Source organism: Channa argus, chromosome 4 (assembly GCF_033026475.1).
Source record: "Channa argus isolate prfri chromosome 4, Channa argus male v1.0, whole genome shotgun sequence".
Lineage (NCBI taxonomy): Eukaryota > Metazoa > Chordata > Actinopteri > Anabantiformes > Channidae > Channa > Channa argus.
This window is the reverse complement of record NC_090200.1, coordinates 26,217,458-26,237,721: the sequence shown is the minus strand read 5'-3', so window position 1 is coordinate 26,237,721 and position 20,264 is coordinate 26,217,458. Positions and strand designations below refer to the sequence as shown.

At 37.8% G+C, this 20,264-nt stretch overlaps 1 protein-coding gene across 33 annotated transcripts in view; it reads left to right on the top strand.

Moving 5' to 3' along the window:
• Window positions 1–20,264, top strand: part of ppfibp2b (PPFIA binding protein 2b) — an 86,303-nt gene that overhangs the window by 52,527 nt on the left and 13,512 nt on the right. For 12 of the 33 annotated variants that reach the window (XM_067502832.1, XM_067502829.1, XM_067502830.1 and 9 more), the window contains 14 exons: window positions 42–191; window positions 7,403–7,627; window positions 8,621–8,713; window positions 12,229–12,357; window positions 14,265–14,376; window positions 14,552–14,584; window positions 15,601–15,662; window positions 15,779–15,854; window positions 16,008–16,093; window positions 16,383–16,450; window positions 16,543–16,608; window positions 17,356–17,416; window positions 17,664–17,711; window positions 19,293–19,455. In XM_067502832.1, the coding sequence (XP_067358933.1) occupies window positions 42–191; window positions 7,403–7,627; window positions 8,621–8,713; window positions 12,229–12,357; window positions 14,265–14,376; window positions 14,552–14,584; window positions 15,601–15,662; window positions 15,779–15,854; window positions 16,008–16,093; window positions 16,383–16,450; window positions 16,543–16,608; window positions 17,356–17,416; window positions 17,664–17,711; window positions 19,293–19,455 (1,372 nt within the window). The remainder of the gene's footprint in view (window positions 1–41; window positions 192–7,402; window positions 7,628–8,620; window positions 8,714–12,228; window positions 12,358–14,264; window positions 14,377–14,551; window positions 14,585–15,600; window positions 15,663–15,778; window positions 15,855–16,007; window positions 16,094–16,382; window positions 16,451–16,542; window positions 16,609–17,355; window positions 17,417–17,663; window positions 17,712–19,292; window positions 19,456–20,264) is intronic. The other 21 variants (XM_067502846.1, XM_067502860.1, XM_067502861.1 and 18 more) reach the window with 15 other exon arrangements.

Below are 20,264 nucleotides of genomic sequence, written 5' to 3'. Positions count from 1 at the left end.
TTTAGATATCTAAATCACTGTGTACATGTGTGTTTTCCCAGGAACTAATGAGCAGGACCTCTCTGGAGACTCAGAAGCTGGATCTGATGGATGAGGTGTCCTGCCTCAAACTAAAGCTGGTTAGCATGGAAGAGATACACACCAACACACACCCGCAGGATCCAGTGGACACAAAGCAGAACAAAGCTGAGGTACGGGGAAAATCTGTGTGTGTGAGCTCAGTTACAATACAACTGCTTCTCTTTGATCCAGGAATTTACAACTAGCTTGTATTTATTGTGCTACTTATGATAAAGACCTTAGTAATACTGTGGATGAATGAACCACCCTAAACTGCACAACTTTTAAAGAGGATGCAGATGTTTTTCCATTGTTGTTGAAATAAGGCAACTCTTAGTCCATTCCAATCACTAAATGAAACACAGGCTGAACAGAAGATTTATTGACCTAATTCTCTTCATTTTCTGGGAGCTGCAGTAAAGAAAGACATTCCATCAGGGATTGTATAGATAAGCATACAGTATGTGGCTTTTCTTGTGTTTACACTGTTTTTGTGTTTTCGCTGCACCACATATATAACTACATTCAAAATGCTACACACACTGTCTCAGACACTGTCCCCATTTAAGGAAAAGGACACAAATTGACAAAATGGTTGGTAGGAAAACATCTAGGTTTCCCTAGCTTTTATCCAAGTTTCTATCTGAAAGATCTACTTACTATTTCAGTCTTACTCTCATGCTGCATGATGGTCTTAAGCTCACAGAGTCACAGAGCATTTCTAGAGTGCTAGAGGAGTTTTCTCACAGGGAGGAGCCAGAAACCACTTCTAAATAGTGCCAATAGAATTTTGAAATATACAGATTTAAAACAGGCATCACAGTTTGTGTTTGTATGACCCGGAATATATGTGATGTCACCTTTTGGCCGGTGGCAGTTAATCCCACTAAAGAGAGTGTGATTGGTGGAATGTGTGTTTGATGTAAACCGGGTCTGTTCACAGGTCTGGTTTTTGTATACAGATGACAGCTACTGTAAGTCACAACAGGCACTGACTGTGTTAGACGTTGTTAAATGTGCCACTTGAAAAATCCCCCCCCAAAAAATAAATGACTACACCTGAGAAAGCTTTGAAACAGCGTAACAATGAAAAACTGAGGGGGAAAATATGAACGGCTAAGAATTATGACTGTATTCCTGAGTATGCATGAATATCCGTGCCAGGTTTTCTAAAAACATAACCGTTAGTTTTTGAAATAAATTAATCTAAACCAACCTTGGATGATCATCTGACGACTATTACGATTCTTTGGCCATTCAACCAAAAAAGGGACCTTTAAGCAAGATCTAGTCAAAACCAAATAGCTGAAACTTCTTCCTCAGTTGAATGTTTAAACACGTTCAAACTATCTGGTTTTTTGGACCACAGTAGAAAAGAATAGTCTCAGCTTTCACTAGAAACTAGAAATTTCTGCTTGAACTTGTTATAAGTGTTGACTTTCAGGTTTGGCTTTTTCACTAAACCAGTCACCAAGTATCACACATACAGTATACTGTAGGTCAGCTCAGTGACAGCACTACAGTAAATGAAAACAATATTAACAAAGTGTAATCAATCGAAGAAGGGTCTTATAATCTTTATAATCTGTCAACCAGATTATAAACAGACAGCAACCCCCCCTGCCCTTCCAGTCCACAGGTTGAGAAGTGTCTGAATTGTGTGCTTGGATGAGATATAACTGTCACTGCAGAGGTTATGAAACAAGCCAGAACATATCAAATGGTCTCTGCAGACAGTTTCAACAACAGCTTGCAGACACCTGATACAAAAATATTTGTCTTCATCTAAAGCTAGATAGTGATGAGTAAAGCCTTATGTCCCTTAAAGGTTTTTAAGTTAAACTTTAAAACTTATTTTATTTAACGGTTTCTTACAATGAATAGTGGGTTGCCGCATCAACATTGTATTTTCTGGCCAGTTCTGGATTGTTCTCTCTCTTATGTGCTCCTTAAAATAAATTTTAGTGGGCTTTTAGAAAAAAGTGATGACACATACTTTTATGCACTAATAACAAGCAACTATAATCAAGTCTGATGACAGTTTTGGGATAGTTGATGTCACAATTCTCTGGATTAAGGAGATACATTGTTTTCTGATGGTTAAACTCTTAATAAATCCCTTTTTAAGATATATATTAGTATTGACTATTGAGAAAAAATATTGAGAAAAAAGCATAGGTGAAAATGTAAAATTAGGTCCAACTTCAGATATTGAGCCTTAGCAGTGCTTTGTCTGTGAAGTTTATTTTGTCGCATACTTAACCAGGCCTGTTATGGTGGTGTAATTTTAAAAGTCTGAGTCATTTTTCGTAGTGCAAATATTGATCAGATGGACTGAATGAAGATGTGGGCATACACACACAAAGAGAAACCGACACCCATGTCGCCGAAGTGTAGTTGAGCAGTCGTCACTTGTCATCACTAGTTTCTTTGAGTGTGACACCCAGCTGCTCCCCACTAGCACAGACAAGACACTAAAGTTGATCTTTTGGTTTGCCCCCCGTGTGTGTGCGTGTGGCTGTACAGCTATCACAAGACATGCAGGGCAATGCTTTGATTGAACAAACACGATCCAGCATTTCTGACATGCATAGGCCCATGTTCTGTACACGCAAGCATCAGGACGAACCTGACCAAGAGGCAGAGAATGTTATGGAGGTGGCCGTCAAGAGAGAGATGAGAGAGCACAGCCAAAGGAGAAGGGAAAGTGAAAGACAGTGAATAGCAGACAGAAAGATAGAAAATGACAGAATGTACTGTGAAAATGTTGTTTTCTGTCCTGCAAGGTGTGCACATAAAATGAACATTCAGAAAAAAAACCTGCAGGCCATAACTGTCACCAGTGTCTATCTCTGTGACAAACCAAAGTGTAAATACAACTTTTCCTAACATTTTTGTGCAAAGGTGACATTGGATCAAAAACAGAACAGAATTTGTTTCAGCAGTTAAACCCAAACCTCCTTCAACTAATAACATTTTGAAAATTGAGAAAATGGTAATGAGTAAGAGTCTCCAATTGATCAGCCACGTTTGGTGCTAGTAAGCAGACGTTGCTGTGACAGCAAGTCAATTGTTTATTCTTTATTAACTTGATTAGTTGTAAAGTTGTTGTAAAACCCAGTTCATTTAGCCAGGTTGACCTTTCAACAGAAACTTTTCTCATTGCTTAGGAAAACAATGTTTATAAGACATCAGTATAGATCGGCAGCTTTCGGCTTGTCCCTTCAGGTGTCACCACAGCAGAACGTGTTCCACATGTTGATTTAGTTTTTACACTGGATGCCCTTCCTGCTAACCAAATGACATTAAGTATATTTACCATCACTCGTCACACTAAAGGGCACTCGTAGTCTGATTTTCAGTTCAGGTTCATGGATCACAAGACTGTTTCTTTGGGGGCTCAACCAGTGACAGAATTGTTTCAAGTAGCTATTTAGTTTTATGTAGAAGTAAGATTTTTATGCCTGTGTAATATTAAACAGACACACACACCCAAATATGACATATCTGATGCACAAAGGGATTGTTTGCTTTTGGTTATGTTTCAATGCCAATTGACACCAGTGTTGTGTGTGTGTGTGTGTACATGTCTTTATGTAGCTCTGTAGACACAGTTTTATGGCTGTATCATTATTCTGAGGACATTTTGGTCCATCCTCATAACTTTTTGAGGGCTAGGACTTATTTTATGTTTAAGGGTTGAATTAGGCTAGATTTAGGGTTCAGGTTGGCTGTGATGGCTAAGGTTAGAATAAGGGAATGCATTATTGTGTGCCAGTGAGCAACCCCACAATAATAGAAAGAAAAGCATGTGTGTGTGTGTGTGTGTGTGTGTGTGTGTGTGTGTGTGTTGTTTGTAACAGCTGAGAGGCTCCAGTGGGCTGGGAGGAGGAATGGCAGGCATCTAAACATTGCTGATGGGGCCAAACACTTTCACCTCAGGAAACCACACCAACACCACCCAGATAAACTCACTGGTGTCTGATGAACACCTTACATCTTATGTGTTTGTGGCGTAGAGCATTTCCACAGTCCCCTTGATGCATGACAGCCTGGGAATGTGTGTGAATGGGTCAGTGAGAGGCTAATTGTAATGCTTTTGTCATTAGGTAGAAAGTTTTCAATTCTTTAACTAACATAATCTACAGAGAATTGGAACAAAGGTTTGAGATTTTAAATAAAGCATTTTAAATCTTGGTGGAAAAGTGCTTTGCCTTGTTGCAGCTGGTCTCTGCTTCAAAAAAAGAATGGAACCAAACCCAGAAAAAGAAGCACACCAACACAAATTCCAAAAACTTCCACATCTGTTAAGAACATCTAAGATAAGAGGTTTACAAACATTGGTGTTTGTCTTGTGGTGTTGGAGTTTTAAGAATGAATGAACAGTGATGATATGATGACAGAAATATTGATGATGGTCACAAGTTTGATGTGACAGTTAATGATAGCACAAATAACATAACAGTAAGGATAAAGTGTGGATATGATACATATGACATTGTCCAGTGTTAGTCCCATTTTAGTTCCAGTCGCCCTCCCACTTGCAGAAGGGGGGCAAATTGTGCAGTTTAATGGACACTGGGAAAAAGCTTCTCCTGTGTTGCTTTGTGGAGCATTCGGTAGTGATCAGTCTCTGGCTGAACAAGCTCCTCTTTCCAGTCAGCACACTGTACAAAGGGTGGGAGGGATGGTCTATGATTGAGAGAGGTTAAGACAGCATCCTCCTCTCAGATACAACATGTAGAGGGTCAAGCTTGACCTTTCAGAACATAGCCAGCTCTCCTGATTAATTTATTTGGTCTGTTATTCTTGGCCACCTTCATGTTGCTGCTTCAACAGACCACAGCATAAAAGAAGACACTGGCTCCACAGACCCATAAAGCATTCGCAGTATGGTGCTGTAGCCCTAACAACTCTGAAACAGTTTGTTTGTGGTGAGAATATGAACTGACCCTAATCTGGTCCAATTCTTATCTGCCGAAATCTCAGGAACACCTGCAGGGAATTTCATTACGTCAGCCACAAATGTCCACTTGGACTCAAGAATGACCTGATATGAGTCTGGAAAGACTACAACTCGACTGGTCTGTCCTCAGACTTACAAAGAAGTCAGCTGGCTAGAGGGCCATGTCCTATCATGCCCTTTTCTCTAGAATAACTTCCCTGCTGACATCAGGCAGGCTGACTCTGAAAATGTTTTTAAATCCGAACTTAAAACTCATTTATTCGCCCTTACTAATTAGTGCATTGTTTACAAGGTTTGTACCTGCTACCAAATTCTGGCTGGTGTGATGCTTTCAGTCTTAATTATTTAACTTGATTAAAGACCCAGTATGTACAGTGTAGTCCCGTGTTTCCCCTAGAACTTTTTTCAGTCACAGTAGCAAGAGCATAATAGAGGTTTTTCACGCACACACAAAACAATTTTGGGTATTTATTTCTCATGTAGCACCTTTGGTTGGTAAATTCCATGTAAGGGTCAAGTAAAACAAAGTGAATATTAATAAAATGCATTTGCACCCAAATCATTTCTCGTTTATGTCTCATTGCAGGCCTCATTTAAAGCTCTATGGGATGATCTTCTAACGGGATGTTTATTCTGATTGCATATACAACAGAATATTTTTGCCAATCCTGCCAGTTATGAAAGACAATGTTTAACTAGGCTATTTTTATATGTTGCTTTAAGAAAAACTGAATTATATTTTTCTTTTTAAAAAAGCTTTTCTACACTTTACTATTTAAAACAAACTGGAACATCCGATATATATAATTTATTTTCGCTTATGTGTGGACTCTGACATAATGTCACTGCATTGTAAACTTTACATGAATGCGATTTCAGGTCATGCATGTGCACAAACCTGCAGAGCACAGAGGCAGGAGAGGAGCAGACAAAGGAAATGTGCACTTTAGTTGTGTTTGTGTTGTGCAAAAGTCTTTCCTACAGGGTTGTGTGGAGGTGTGAACATGTTTGTTTGTGCTTTACATGTAACTTTACATATTTGTTTCTTCATTCACTCACTGTGCCGCTGTACTGCCGCTCTCGCTCTCACCGAGCTGGGTAGGAAGTGACAATGAAATGGTGAGTTTAAGGACAAATTATATAGACTTAACAAGGTCAACAACATCTATCTCTTTCCAACGGCTGGTTCTCGTTGTTCAAGTAAAAAAGGGAGTGCAGTAAATGTAGGACAGGCAATGAAATTTGGGCACAACATTAACAGAATGGCTCTTGGATCCCTTCGTACCTACCCGCGAGATGCTAACAGAAGCGGATTGGTTATGAACACAACATTACACATTTGCCTGTTGAGTAAGCACGGCGGGGGGTCTCATTGGCATGGTGGGCTGCTATGCTTGTACCAATGTAGGGGAAACACTGTAGTCCATATAGTCCTGCAGACGAAGAAAGTTTCTCTATGTTACTGAAAGTAACTGCATCTTCTAACCATCTGGTTGTTATCTGGATTTTTTTTTTTCAAGCACATTAGCATCCAGGCATGTGCCTCTGTCTCTTTCTCTCCCTCTCTCCCCCTTTTCTCTCTCCCTCCCCTCTTTCCAGGTGTGATGGAGAGGAGCTTCGTGTTCCAGGCAATATCCGGTGCTGGTGGGGGCACCTGGAAGTTGTTCATCATATTCTCGCTATTTTTGTTGCCTCTTTTCTTTTCCCTCGCCTGTTTCTCTTGGAGATTTCTTCCATTAAAGGGAGTTTTTTTTTCTCTCCATTGTGGACCAGTGCTTTTTCAAGGGGGGTTTATTGGGTTCTTTGCAATTCTTACGTCTTAACCTTACAATAAAAAATGCCTTGAAATTACTTTGTTGTAATTTGGGACTATAAATAAAGTGAATTGAAACAGCTGAGAGATGGTAATTGTAGTTTTCCCATGAAACAATAACATAAATCAAGATACATTGTATACTAAGCAGGACATATACTGAGGTGTGTTACAGGCTGTGTATGACTTGTGCTACTCATGTATTTTTTCCCATAATCAAGAACTTTTTAGGATTCTTTCAACTCCTCTCATTCTGGGGTTTAGCAAGTTCTTCGTTATTTCTTGTTGTGTACATGTTTTTTATATGTTTTACTGATATTTTGTGGTTGTTAAACTGTTTTTAGCCAACATTCTTCAAGACTGCTGGAAAGAGGGATTCTCAAATGTTGACAGAGATTAACACATATTATGTGTCTAATCTCTGATTCACCTCTGCTTTTTTTTCCTCTTCTGTTCACGCAACTGACTTTAATTTGTTCCTCTTTCCTTCTCCTCATCTCACCGTTTCACCTGTTCCACTTCCTCCATTTTTCTGCCATCCTCGATCGCTCCATCCATCCCAGTGTGTGGTAAATTTCATCAGTGAGCTCCAGGAGCAGATGTGCAGGTTTCAGGAGGAGATCAGCTCTCGCATCCAGGAGAAACGGGCCCTGCAGGAGAGGGAGGCCAGGGAGGGCGAGTCCAGAGGCAGCCAAGTACCGGCTGGCTCTCAGATTGGGTTAGGCTGCCCAGACCTGAGCATGTCTGGCTCTGACGTCCAAATAACCAATGGAGGACAGACTCTGCACGTAGGGAGACTTGATGGATGTAGTCATCTTCCCCTCCTTCCTCATTCTTTCTGCTCCCCTTTTAACCAGTCCACACTATGTGGTATTTGGGAAATTTCACAGACTCAAACTAACAACTTCTCTCGTACAATGTCTACAGAGTGTATTTGTGTATACTGCAGGATGTGGGGATCACGTTCTACTCTGGTTCTTGTAGAGGTTTTCCAAATACGTCTATATATTTAAGTTTTGTTTTCCAAATACGTCCATACATTTGAGGAGTTGAGGTTCTTGAAGCTGAAAGTATAACAGTACCGAAATACTTTAACCTACGAAAGTAGTAAAAGTAAGTGATCAAACCTAAAGGACACAGTAACTCAGCATCAGCTTAACTCCTTAAATATTTGAAGCATTTGGAAAAACAAGTATCCGCTTCAATCTAGAGTTTTGGATCAGGGTTTGTGTTTTCATTTGATTTGATATGGTTTGGTTGCATGACAGTGGTTTCGCCCTCTACTAACTAATTAGTTTACTCTCTTCATTTCCTCCTACACTGACTAGGTGGATGGGTCATTTAATGGTTCCTATAATAGTGTGTAATACTGTACAAGATTTTTCTCAGAAAGTGGCAGTTTGTAGGTGGACAGCTCTCAGTCCTACTCTGGTTCCTCAGGTTCATTATTTTCCTGATTTTGGATAACTGCATGCTCTGGTGTCTATTTCAGGAGGATGATATTTCTGATATTAACCACTGAATTGTCCACTCCCGGAAACCTTTTTAGTGTTTACCATACTTGAGTGTGAACCTGATGTTTGAAACCTCCCCCCACACATGTTGGCATGTGTAATGTTCAGTAATATTAACAAATATTAGTATTTGTGTTTCAGATTTTTGTTTTTTATAGACGTTTGTATAATAATGCATATGAATGTAATTTCACCTGCATGATGATTTTGTACATCTGGCTTTGAACAGAAGATATTAAGTTAAAGATGTGTTTGGTTTTTCAACAGGATTGGCAACAAGAAGTAAAGCAGCTGAAAAACAAAGTGGAGGAGCTGGAAGGAGAGAAGAGTCAGTGTGAGAGAAAACTAAGAGCGACCAAGGTACTTGTTAAACCAATGTCTAACCTATAATCTGAACATCTGTGTAATGAACCAGTGTAGAATAATTAATTGTGTGCATAAATCACACGTCAAATGTTTTAATGGTAGATAAAAACTATAGATAAAAGATTTTCCCCAATTCAAAAGTTGGGCATAAAAACAGAATGCATTGATTTGCTAATCTCATCAACCCATATTTTATTCACAATAGAACATAAACAACATATCAGATGTTAATCGGAGACATTTTACCATTTCATGGAAAATATTAGCTCATTTTTAATTAAAAAGAAGTTGGAACAGGGTGATGTTTACCATTGTGTAGCATCCCATTTTCTTTTAACAACTTTCTGTAAACATTTGGGAAGTGAGGAGACCAGTTGCTGGAGTTTTAGGTGAGAAATGTTGTCCTATTATTGTCCGATGCAGGATTCTAACTGCTCAACAGACCTGGGTCTTTGTTACATGTTTTTTTTGTTTTATAATGCGCCAAATGTTTTTTTTACTGGTGAAAGGTCTGGACTGCACCCGAACTCTTCTCCTGCAAAGCCAGGCTGTTGTAATGGATGCAGTATGTGGTTAGGCATTGTCTTTAAAATATCCCTGAAAGGGACATCTTCTTGATGGGAGCATAAGTTGCTCTAAAACCTCTATGTACATTTTTAAGCATTGATGGGTCCTTACCAGATGTGTAAGTTGCCCACACCATAGGCACTAATGTACCCCCATACCATCAGAGATGCAGGCGTTTGAACTGTCCACTGATAACAATCTGGATGCTCCCTCTCCTCTTTAGTCCATGGTTTCCAAAAAGAATTTAAAATTTTGAATCATCAAACTAAAGAATTTTTCAGAAATTTTCAGACCTTTTTACAGAAGTTTTACATTTTGCCTCAGACCATTTTAAATGTGCTTTGGTCCAGAGAACACTGTGGCATTCCGGCCTTTTTTTCCTTCTTCTAATTTTTTTGAGATATTTTGCTGCCATCACATTTTAAATGAGCTAATATTTTGCATGAAATGGTCAAATATCTCACTTTCAACATCTGATATGTTGTTTATGTTCTATTGTGAATAAAATATGGGTTGATGAGATTTGCAAATCATTGCATTGTGTTCTTATTTAGGTTTAACACATCATCACAACTTTTTTGAATTGGTGTTGTACATATATTAGCCTGGAGCTGTCACACAAATGTTTACATTATACAGTTTTTGGTACATTTTCACTATGATGATTGATAAAGTGGCTATATTAAGAAGCCTCTGATGGGGACATAAGGTACAGCTAGGTGCAAAAGTTTGCATTCCTTTATTTTAAAATGGCAAAAAGAGCAAAAATAGATTAGATTTGTTTTTAATTAACATAATGTTTAATGCACAATTAGCTAATGCGGATGTCAATTTATCCAAAGTTATCAAACCATCTTTTATCTTTTACTTGCTTATTCTGTTCAAGGTCATGGGGGGACTAGAGCCTATCCCTGTCATTGGGTGAGAGGTGGGATCCACTCTGGATAGACCACCAGTCTTTCTCAACACAGAGAGACATACACTGACAGACCTTTCACTCTCACCTTCAAACCTATGGGCAATTTATACTCACCAGCCTTGTTGAATATGCATTTTTATTATTTTAGGTTTAGAGTTAAGTTTGAAATGGCATGTAAAGGGATGCAAACCCTAATAATAATAATACACCTTCAGCTGATTAAAAAAGGTATGTGTAGAAATAAAGTATATAAGATAATGATAGGTTTTCTGGTGAAAAAAAAAGGTTTTATCCCCCTTAGTATGATAATTAAATTTAGCTTTAATGAATTTCTGATAAAGGTACTACTACCCTATTGTGCATTGAATATTGTGTTGATGAAAAAGATTTTTTTTCCTTTCAGAATAAGGCGATGCAAACCTTTGTCTATAAATGTTTTGAGCTTTTATTTTTTACAACATTAAATCATGGTTGAATTAATTGGGCACTGATCAGCAGGAAAAGACTCTTTCGTGCCAAAGTGAAAACAGACCTCTGCATGGTTACATAAAGATTGAACCCCTCCAAAGTAACTCACCTAAATCATTGCTGGTGCAGTCAGTTGGTTTTCTAAATCAAACAGTTTAAGAACATTTCCAAGTCACTGAATATGTCTTACAGTCAAATTCATCATTAAGAGATAGAAGGAATGTGGCTACAGATACAGTCTTGGGCTGTAATGCATTGCCAATAAAGCGTTACTGTAATAATATTCATTTTTCCAGCAATGAGTCATTTAAGAAGTTAACATTTTTAAAAATAATATTACAGTTACTCCATCCCAATGAAAATGCCTATAACTGGATTTGAATCATCAACATCAGCTACAAAAAAACAAAACAAAGACATAACGAGGCTTGAGGCTGCATATGTGATGGATGAAATGTTGCCCATTTTCACTCTTGACTCACCGTCTTTCAGACCTTAAAAAAGTAATGTAATGAGTCAATAATGTAACAAGTTACTTTTCACAGAAAACTATAACTTAAGTAATTTTTATTATTGAACTGAATAATGAGTCAATATTATTATTACAATTTTTGTAAAAAGTCCAGGCCTACACAGAGCAGGCTGTTCTCAAAAACATGACACCATGCAAGCAGGCGACCAAAACATATGTCTCCTCTGAAGGAGTTAGCTTCTGCAGCTGAAATGGAGGAGACTACTAAAAACTGCAGCCCAGATTCTTTACATTTTATGGGAGAGTTGAGAGGGAATATTCTGGTCTGAAAAACTGAGAATTTGTGGCTGGATATCAAAAGGGTTGTTCACCCACGATCCCCATGCAACTTAACAGAGGTTGCACAGTTTAGAAAGAAGAACAATGATAAATTGCCCCGAAAATCAAAGATAATTGTGTCTTATACAAACAAACTCAATGCTCGAACTGGAGGCCAATGTTCATCTACTAAATATTGATTTATATTGGGTGAATAGCTATATTTTCTGTTTTTTATTAATTTGCTTACTTTGTAGAGTTCTGTTTTCATTGTGAGAAAGAATATTTTTCTGTTGATCAGTTTTGTATGATCATTATGTATGATCATTATATTAAATAGTCAAAGACCTGTGTTTAGAATTACACTAGCAACATCATTTTAAATACATTTTCCAAAAGTCAGCCTGTCATTTTGCATCGTTGGGAAAAAATGAAATAATGACTTATGATTTTAGTTGCCCAGCCTGGCTCATGTGACACATATAACATTGAACTGGCAGGGATTAAGAGATTATTTCCTTTTAATAACACATTGTTTGTCACTGCTTAATTTAAAAGAAGGTCAAACTGGTATTGCTTTCTCTGTGCTTACAGTGCTTCCTTCCTCCTCTCTTCCTCTCCCTTCTTCACTATCCGTATCCTCTTCTTCTCTCCATTAACCCCTCTCTGCGGCTTGCTCTCTTCACTCTTTTTCCCGCTCTTCTGTTCTTTCCCACATCTCTACATCACCCCTGTCATTACCCCTCTTCCTGTCTCTCTCCCTAGCTCTCTATCTCTTACTCTCTCCATGTGTGTTACCAGTCGCTCATGACCCAGCTGTCCAGCCTCAAGCTGACTGTTGAGCACACACAGCTGGAGAAGCAGCACTGGGAGGAGCGCTGGCGCAGCGCACAGGTGCCTCCTCTTCCTCATTCTCTTCCTCCTCTTCTGCCTCCTGCTCTTCTTGCTCGTTGCTTTTCTACAGTATGTTTGTCCCTTTCCCCCTGATTAGCACTGAGCCATTTTGTAATATGTGTCCCTATTAGTGTGCTTCTTTTGCACCCACACGTCTTTCGGTTTTCCCTGATTCCATGGCTGTGTCTTTTTCTCTCTATCTATGTTTTGATGAGACTTTGCATGGATACTGTAAAGCTATATATTTGGAATGTGTATGCATCAGTTGTGTGTGTCTATGTGAATGTTACGTTTGTAAAAAAGACATCAATAAAATTTTATAGGCTGTGCTCCAGATCGATAAAAAAGGAGGTTTACAAAGAAAGAATCTAAATAATTTTTAGCCTATGACATTACCATGTTGCTATTTATCATATGTATTTGCCCACCTCTTTATTAGCTTTTTGGTCCATAGACTTATCTGTTTAATTGTGAATTACTGCAGCAGATGTTCAGTTTGTACTGAAAGCATACCACCATAAACATGTAAGGCTGTGTACACACCTGTCTTCTGACACCTGTTATTTGCAGCTGTTGCTTCTCACCAGCTTTGTTCCCTGTGAATTCTTTTATCTTCAGTTCAGATTTTCAATGATACACCAGTGACTCTCTTTTCCCAAAACAAACCAAAACAAATTAGAATTTTGTAGTTGTGTTAATCAGTTTATGTGATAAATTTACACAAAATAACTTAACTTAACTACATTTTTACTTAGTCATTTGCCTTTTAGTCAAAAACTAAAATGTTTCTCCATTCTTTAATTAGTTGAAGCTTCTTTTAGATTGTTTTCTAAAAGAAATTCCAATTCATGTTGTTTTTAGGCTTTTTGTTGTTGTTGGCAATTATGTTATGGTAGCAGGTGAAATTAGCAAAAAAATACATGTAATATTTGTATAATAATTTAAAAATCAATCACGAAAAGAGCAATGGATAAAATGACCATTACTCTGTGAAACAGCAAGTCATATCAACAGCACAACAGCTTATTTGTAATTTACCATTGTGCTCTGTCAGAATTAAATTCATTGATGCATTTGAGAGCCAATGACATCCCTTTGAATTTCTGCAGATTGTATTTTTGTCTACATTATATTTTAATTTGATAAAACAAATTGCCCCTTGGCCAGCAATCAGTAACACATAATGACAAAGTGCAAAAAATTACTTGGGTATGTCTCATTAATATAAGTTCAAGCCATTAATTAAGTACTTTGTTGAAGCCCCTTTGGCAGCACTTAAGCTTTGGGTCCTCTTGGGTAAGACTCTATGAGCTCCTAAGACCTGGATTTGGGCAGTTTATCCCATTCTTTTTGACATATCCTCTCATGTTTCCTTCAGGATGAATAGGAAGTGTCTGTAAAGTGTCATCTTCCGGTTTCTCCACCGATAGTCTATGAAGTTTAAGTCTGGACTTTGACTGGGCAAATTAAGGACAGTCAGAGACCTTTAACAGAGCTACTGTCGCCTTAGCTGTATGCTTTAGGTCATGGTCACGCTTTAAAAAAGGGTTCTATACCCTTGTGCTGACCTTGTCACAGTCTTTCTGAGCAGTGTACAAAGGGTTGGTTTTTATGTTAATGTTTTCTTAATAGTGGTAGTGATACGGTACTGTATGTGGGTATAGAAAGAACCTATTAATAGGAAATTAGTTACATCCTAATTGGCTATTCTAGCCTGTGGTTTTGAAAGATGCACTTACTAAACATGTCATTTTACATTCTGATGTTGTCCCATCTTTGAATAGACCCAGTGAGTTGCTGTTTTTAAAACAACACAGGCCAGTTGTCTCAAACTTACATCTCCCAGATATTAAGTGATGTGGAAGACTGACACTGTTAATAGACATCTACTCTTTAATCCTCCACAGGCAGAAATCTCAGAACTGCAGCAGCTTCTGGCCTCCAAAGATGCTGAAATAGAGTGCCTGCAGACCCAGCTGCTTTCCAAAGGCGGCACAGCCAGTGACAACCCAGAGAGAGGTACTCACAGCTGACAGTCAGATTCACATCTGCCAGTACAGATGAGTGTGTGAGAGCCAGCGATATGGATGTCTGTCAACTCAATTCTGATTACTGTAACATCTAATCAACATGTCCTTCTTTTTTCCGCTGCATACGTCACTTCTTCTTGACTCACTGTTGCCCTCTGCTGTAGAGGAGGTGTATATCAAGCAACTGATTAACAAATGTAAGGCATGATGTGCTGGTGTAATAGGTCTGGTTTCCAACCAAACTCCTCTGACTGTACTGTTGTGTTTTTTGTCATAGTGGTATTGACTGTGATTGGCTTTTATTTTGGCTCGAAATTCAACGAGTCTGAACATCAAAAGAAGTTTGAATGTTTTAGCTCTAGAGTGGACATCTCCTTACTGGTAACTTCATGAGGTGGTGGCAGACTGTTTGGTTTAAGATTGGACCACACCTTCACTTTGTGTCAGTCATAATAAATGTTGGGCTATAAATTTCTCCATCCTTTCAAACCTTGGCTGATATGGAATGGTGGGATTGTTACCAGAAAGTGAGGTACATGTACTCTACTTTTAGTGTTGTATTGTGGGACACTTTGAGTACACTATATAGTGAATAGATCTATACACAGCCTAAGACTTTCTTCATCTGCAAGCCCAAGCAGAGCTCACACTGATGACATCATTATGGCATCATCAGGGTCATTGTTGCAAAGCCACAGAACCAATCAAACAAGCTAGTTTTAAAAAACTGATCTCAACGGGAGAAATAGTTTTTATAACTTTTAATATCAGTGCCTGTATTTGAAAGGATGGTGAATTCATTGCATTTATTCATTATTGTTGTCTCTAGTTTTTACAATGTATTGTTGCTGGTATGTGCCTCATCAAACTGAGAAAGAAATTGAAGAAATTGACAAGATAACTGTTGTTTTTCTGTTGCTTGTAGTACCATGCTAAACACAATACCTGTCTTATGATCAGATCCTGCAGTGTTGGTCCCAGGTGATGGTGTATGTGTGTATGTGGTGTCAGTGTGTATTTGCTTTGCTTGTTAACTCATATTAGCATGGCTGTCATGTCCATTGCCCGCATCACACCCGGCGCCTATCAAATGCCCTAAATAAACTAGACAGTAGTTCAATTCAATCCAATTCAACTTTATTTATATAGCGCCAATTTACAGCAAAGTCATCTCAAGGCACTTTACATAATTTTTTGTTTGTTTGTTTGTTAGACCAGGAATATCAGAGGTTGAAGGTGGGGATGGAATCTCTGCTAGCATCAAATGATGAGAAGGTAAGTAAAACCAATGTTTTCCACTACAGCTGTAATGAAACAATCAGTAAAAGTTAAAGAGGTGTTTTAATTGAAATAAAGGTCTTTTAAATTGTATTTGTCTTGTTGATAAACAGGATCGTCGTATAGAGGAATTGACCATTCTGCTTAGCCAATACAAAAAGATGAGGGATGTCATGGCACTGACACAAGGTATGAATTACATCCTTTCATTATATCAAATGTGAGTCATATAGGAAATCTGATATCTGCGAAACTGGACAAGGTATCGTTTTTGTCTTTATCTTTTTCCCTCCTATTATTGTAATATTGCTGTATTGCTGTATTTTCTGTGTTTTTACCAAGCAGGGAGCAGTGAAGAGGAGTTAAGCGGTAGTCTAAAACTCAAAGCCATCACACACAAAGCACACTGTGATATGCTCAGGTCAGAGGTAAGATTACAGTATTTAGTTCATTTTTGTCTTCTAATACTAAATTATGGATCAGACATGATACCCACCACTGTTGTTAGCTTTTGTTTCATTAATCTGTTCGATGAAGAAATTACCATTGGATGCCTCTACTTAAATGCCCTACATTCAAGATATAATATCACTGTGGCATTACCACAAATTCACCCACATTACCATTACATCACAAATGTGACGTTTTGCTTTAAATACTGTTTACATGCATTTAAAAAGTATTGAAAATTAAATTGCCAAATTTGCCTGTGCACAGATGTCGTCAAGAGGATCATCCCCACTTATGCTATCATCATCTCCTTACCAGAGAGAAATAGAGCCCAGGTACAAACACGTAGAACACACTCACAGACAAAAACACACTTATTAAAACTTATTATAACTTATTACCTTATTTCTTGTGAAATTTATTATAGTATCCATAATTCTTTGGACACTTCGTTGGTGTCCTCTGGAGACACAAGCTTCTTTAATGGATCATGGTGAGTAGAAGCTGTGACTTTGGATGAAAATTGTAGTTGAAGCTTAAATGAGCTGTAAATGTGCTGAAAGGACCAATCATTGATCCTCAGTTTGTCCCTTTAAACTGCTTCTCCTTTGTTTTTGTTAAGGGTAAATATAATGTGACCTTATTTTTCTCTTAACTGTATTACAGTTTGGTAGACCGGGTTTGTAAATGCATTTTAATCTGTGTTTAATTTCTTGCTAGTCTTGAAACTTAGGTCAATATCTTTCTATATTACAAAAGGTTTCGATAGTAGAGGCAGATTTGGTTTCTGAGGAATGTCAGACAATGGAGTTTTATTTAATAAGAAAATGCTTTGATTATTGTCAGAAGTAAATTAAATTATACTATTGTGCTTAACACACAGTAGCCTACTCTTTACGTGACTCTAATATTAGATAATTCTGATAACTCTGTCATTGTTAAAGGCCTAATTTTAAAGAAAAAACTGCCTATGCAAACCAAAATGAAGCGAAGGAACTAAACAGGCTATAGCAGAGTACATATGCATGGATCAAGTCTCTGTTTAAGCTTGTTGTATTTTTCTTTGAATAAAAATCTAAAATTCTAGGCCCTCAATGTTTTGTGAATTTTTCTTGTATGAAAAATTGTATGGAATATTGATACATTTCGAGATATTGAATCCAAATTAAGAATTTCAATATGACGTCTCCTCTGTATACTATATGTGTACCAAGTCAGATAGGAATGATTTTATTTCCAGGCATCAGCACAGATTGCTGTCTAGTAGTCTTGAAGAGTTGCAGAGTGGATCCTTACAAAAGGTTTGTAAATGCATTTTAATCTGTTGTTTACTGACACTTATTGGCTTTCTAATTTTTCTAATCTAATCTAATTATTAACTCCATCTTACTTCATATGCATCTGCCCTTTTAAGACTGGACCAAAACATACATTGTGTTCCTTCTAAATAACCATTATTGTCATTTTAATTTGACTGCATCATTGCTAACAAGCTAACTCTTGCTTTGTGTGTATGTTTTTCCTCTCCTGTTTCTGTGTTGGCCATAGGCTGTAGAGATCCAGCCAGGTGAAACTGAGTCAGAGGTAGGGACAGAGGTACTGATCTGCAGCATGACTTCACACAACCTAACCTACAATTAACCTGCATTTTCTGTGATCATTACTTATCAGGGATAGGATACACTTGATGACTTCAGTTTTTCAGCAAATTAGAGATAAACTATTTCACAAAGTCAGATATTATTTGAAGTGAATTGGATTTGTTTATGTTGAGGGAAGACACTTGGCTTCAGGCTTGCATGCTCATGTACATAAAAGAGAATGCATACATTTAATCTCTACACCAAATCCTAAGTATTGTATATAAGGTGCCTACACTTGTTGTTTTTTTTTCATGCATACATTATAAGTGATATCATTAAACTTATATTTCGATGCTTTCCTCTTTGGGACCGAGGGTTAATTGTTCCAGCTCAAAATTTCTGAAATTTAGCACCAAATGTGTCAAATCTGATAGGATGTTATTGTGCGGGTTAATTAAGCTTGGTGTAGTCTTTATTTTTTATGGAAATTATGTATTTTATTTACAAAAAATAAATGTGAGTTACTTAAAGACATAATATCTTTGTTGCATTTTATAAACTACCTTCAGCACCAATATACTGCATTCTCATCTAGTAATTCATACATATATTCTTGTGCTCCACTTGCAGACAAACACATACTGAGCACATGCACACACACATAAAGGGCCAAGACCTATCTGAAGTATCTGTCAGTAATATTCAGCATCATCGCTGAATCCCAGCTGTTTCTTTCTGCCGGCCTTTCTCCTGTTATACCCTCAGCGCCCTGGTGACTTTGATGCCTGGTCAAATACTGGCAACATCAGACATTCACCCTCCAAAAGAACTCTCTGTTGTGCAACAGAGCAAAGGACCAAATCAAATGAGACCCCAGTTTTATCTTATGACATTGTACTGTACAGTGGTGCTTTAAAGTATGGGAATGCTTTGGAAACTTTTTCATTTTCTATGTAATTGTTATCTAAAATCAGATCAGATTGTCACTCATGTTCTGAAAAAGGATAAAGGCAACTCAATTAAATTAATAAGACTTATTCAGTTTTCAGTTAATGTTGAAAAAATAAATATATTTATGGTGTGAACCTATGCCGGGGCATCATTCCTTCCATATGCTTGTAGAATTTACTCCTAGGGCTCAAAAGCTGCATCAATGATGCCAAGCCGTCCTGGTCCGGAGGCAGCAGAGCAGTCCTGAATCATGATACCACCTCCACCATGTTTCTTAGATGGGATTCTGCTTTTATGTTGGATTTCTCTTATTTAAATAAGGCAAAACCTCCCAGACTCACACCTGATTGTCATTTCTATTAATTAAAAAACCTGATTCTAATTTTCACTCGAATTTCCGAGTGAAATAATACTCCCAGTACTTCATAAAAATCTGTAAGATTTCATCATTTACCACGATTTAAAAAAGAATAAGTGTAATGTGTTTTTATAATTAGTGGGATTGGTCCCTTTTAAAAAAGTGATCACATTTCTATCAGATTTAAGCAGAAACTGAAGGCTAAAGAGTCCAACAACTTTTAAGCACCACCATAGATTGATTTTCTACTGTTTTTCATGTTGTTTTTTATGTTGTTTTCTACAGAGTCCCAACATGGAGCCGAGCAAGTATAAGACACTGCCAGGAAAGCTGAGTAAAAAGAGCGAGCTGAGAGCTATGCAGAATGGTGACAGTGAAAGAGATGGAGAGTATTTATCTCCTGTCCAGCTCTCTCCTGTCCGTAGCCATGACCAGGACTACAGTCTGAGTGAGTTTATACGTCGATGATTACTATTATTATTAGCACCATTTAGACAGTGTGAGTATGTGGTATTGCAAAAAATGTTTTTGCTTTCTTGCTGAGAATCAGATGAGAAGAAACAATATCACTATCATTTCTGTACATTAGAAATGAAGCCACAGCCAGCAGGTGTTGGTTAAGGGACTTTCACATACGGCCCGGTTCTTTTGAACAGCTGATGGTTAGGAACAAAGGGATCAGAGGGATTCAGTTGGTCTGTCCTCCCTGGCTCATAAAACCTTATGTTTTGCTGTGGTTAGAATGTAAACCTAAAATAAACACACAAAGGATTTTTTTGTGAATTAAACTAAAGGGCATGTTTTATGTTTGCTCTGCCAGGAGGCCAGCGTAATAACATTACGTCTTGCAATATAAGTAATTTTGTGCTGTCTACACGTGTGAAAATAAATTAAGGGTTTAGGTTGGAATCTGATACAAATCTTGCCCAACATTTTCATTTTCTTAGTGATTGTTTTACTAAAACGAGTAACCCATCCATCCATTCATCCATCCACTATCTGTAACCGCCTATCGTGTTTAGTATAGTCTACCCCAGCTGTCATTCGAGTTCGCCAGCACTAACCACTCTACCACCATGCTGCCCCTATGAGCTAAACAATGAGCTGTTTTTGTTTATTGCGTTTTTGAACTACTCTTGGGAAGGAACTAAGGCATAAGACCAGGTTCACCTTTGAATCCAGTCTCTAGCTATTTGTTTTACCTTAAAACAAAAAAGCTGGAATCAGCAGAAAAAAGCCAATTTGTTTAAGTGATTA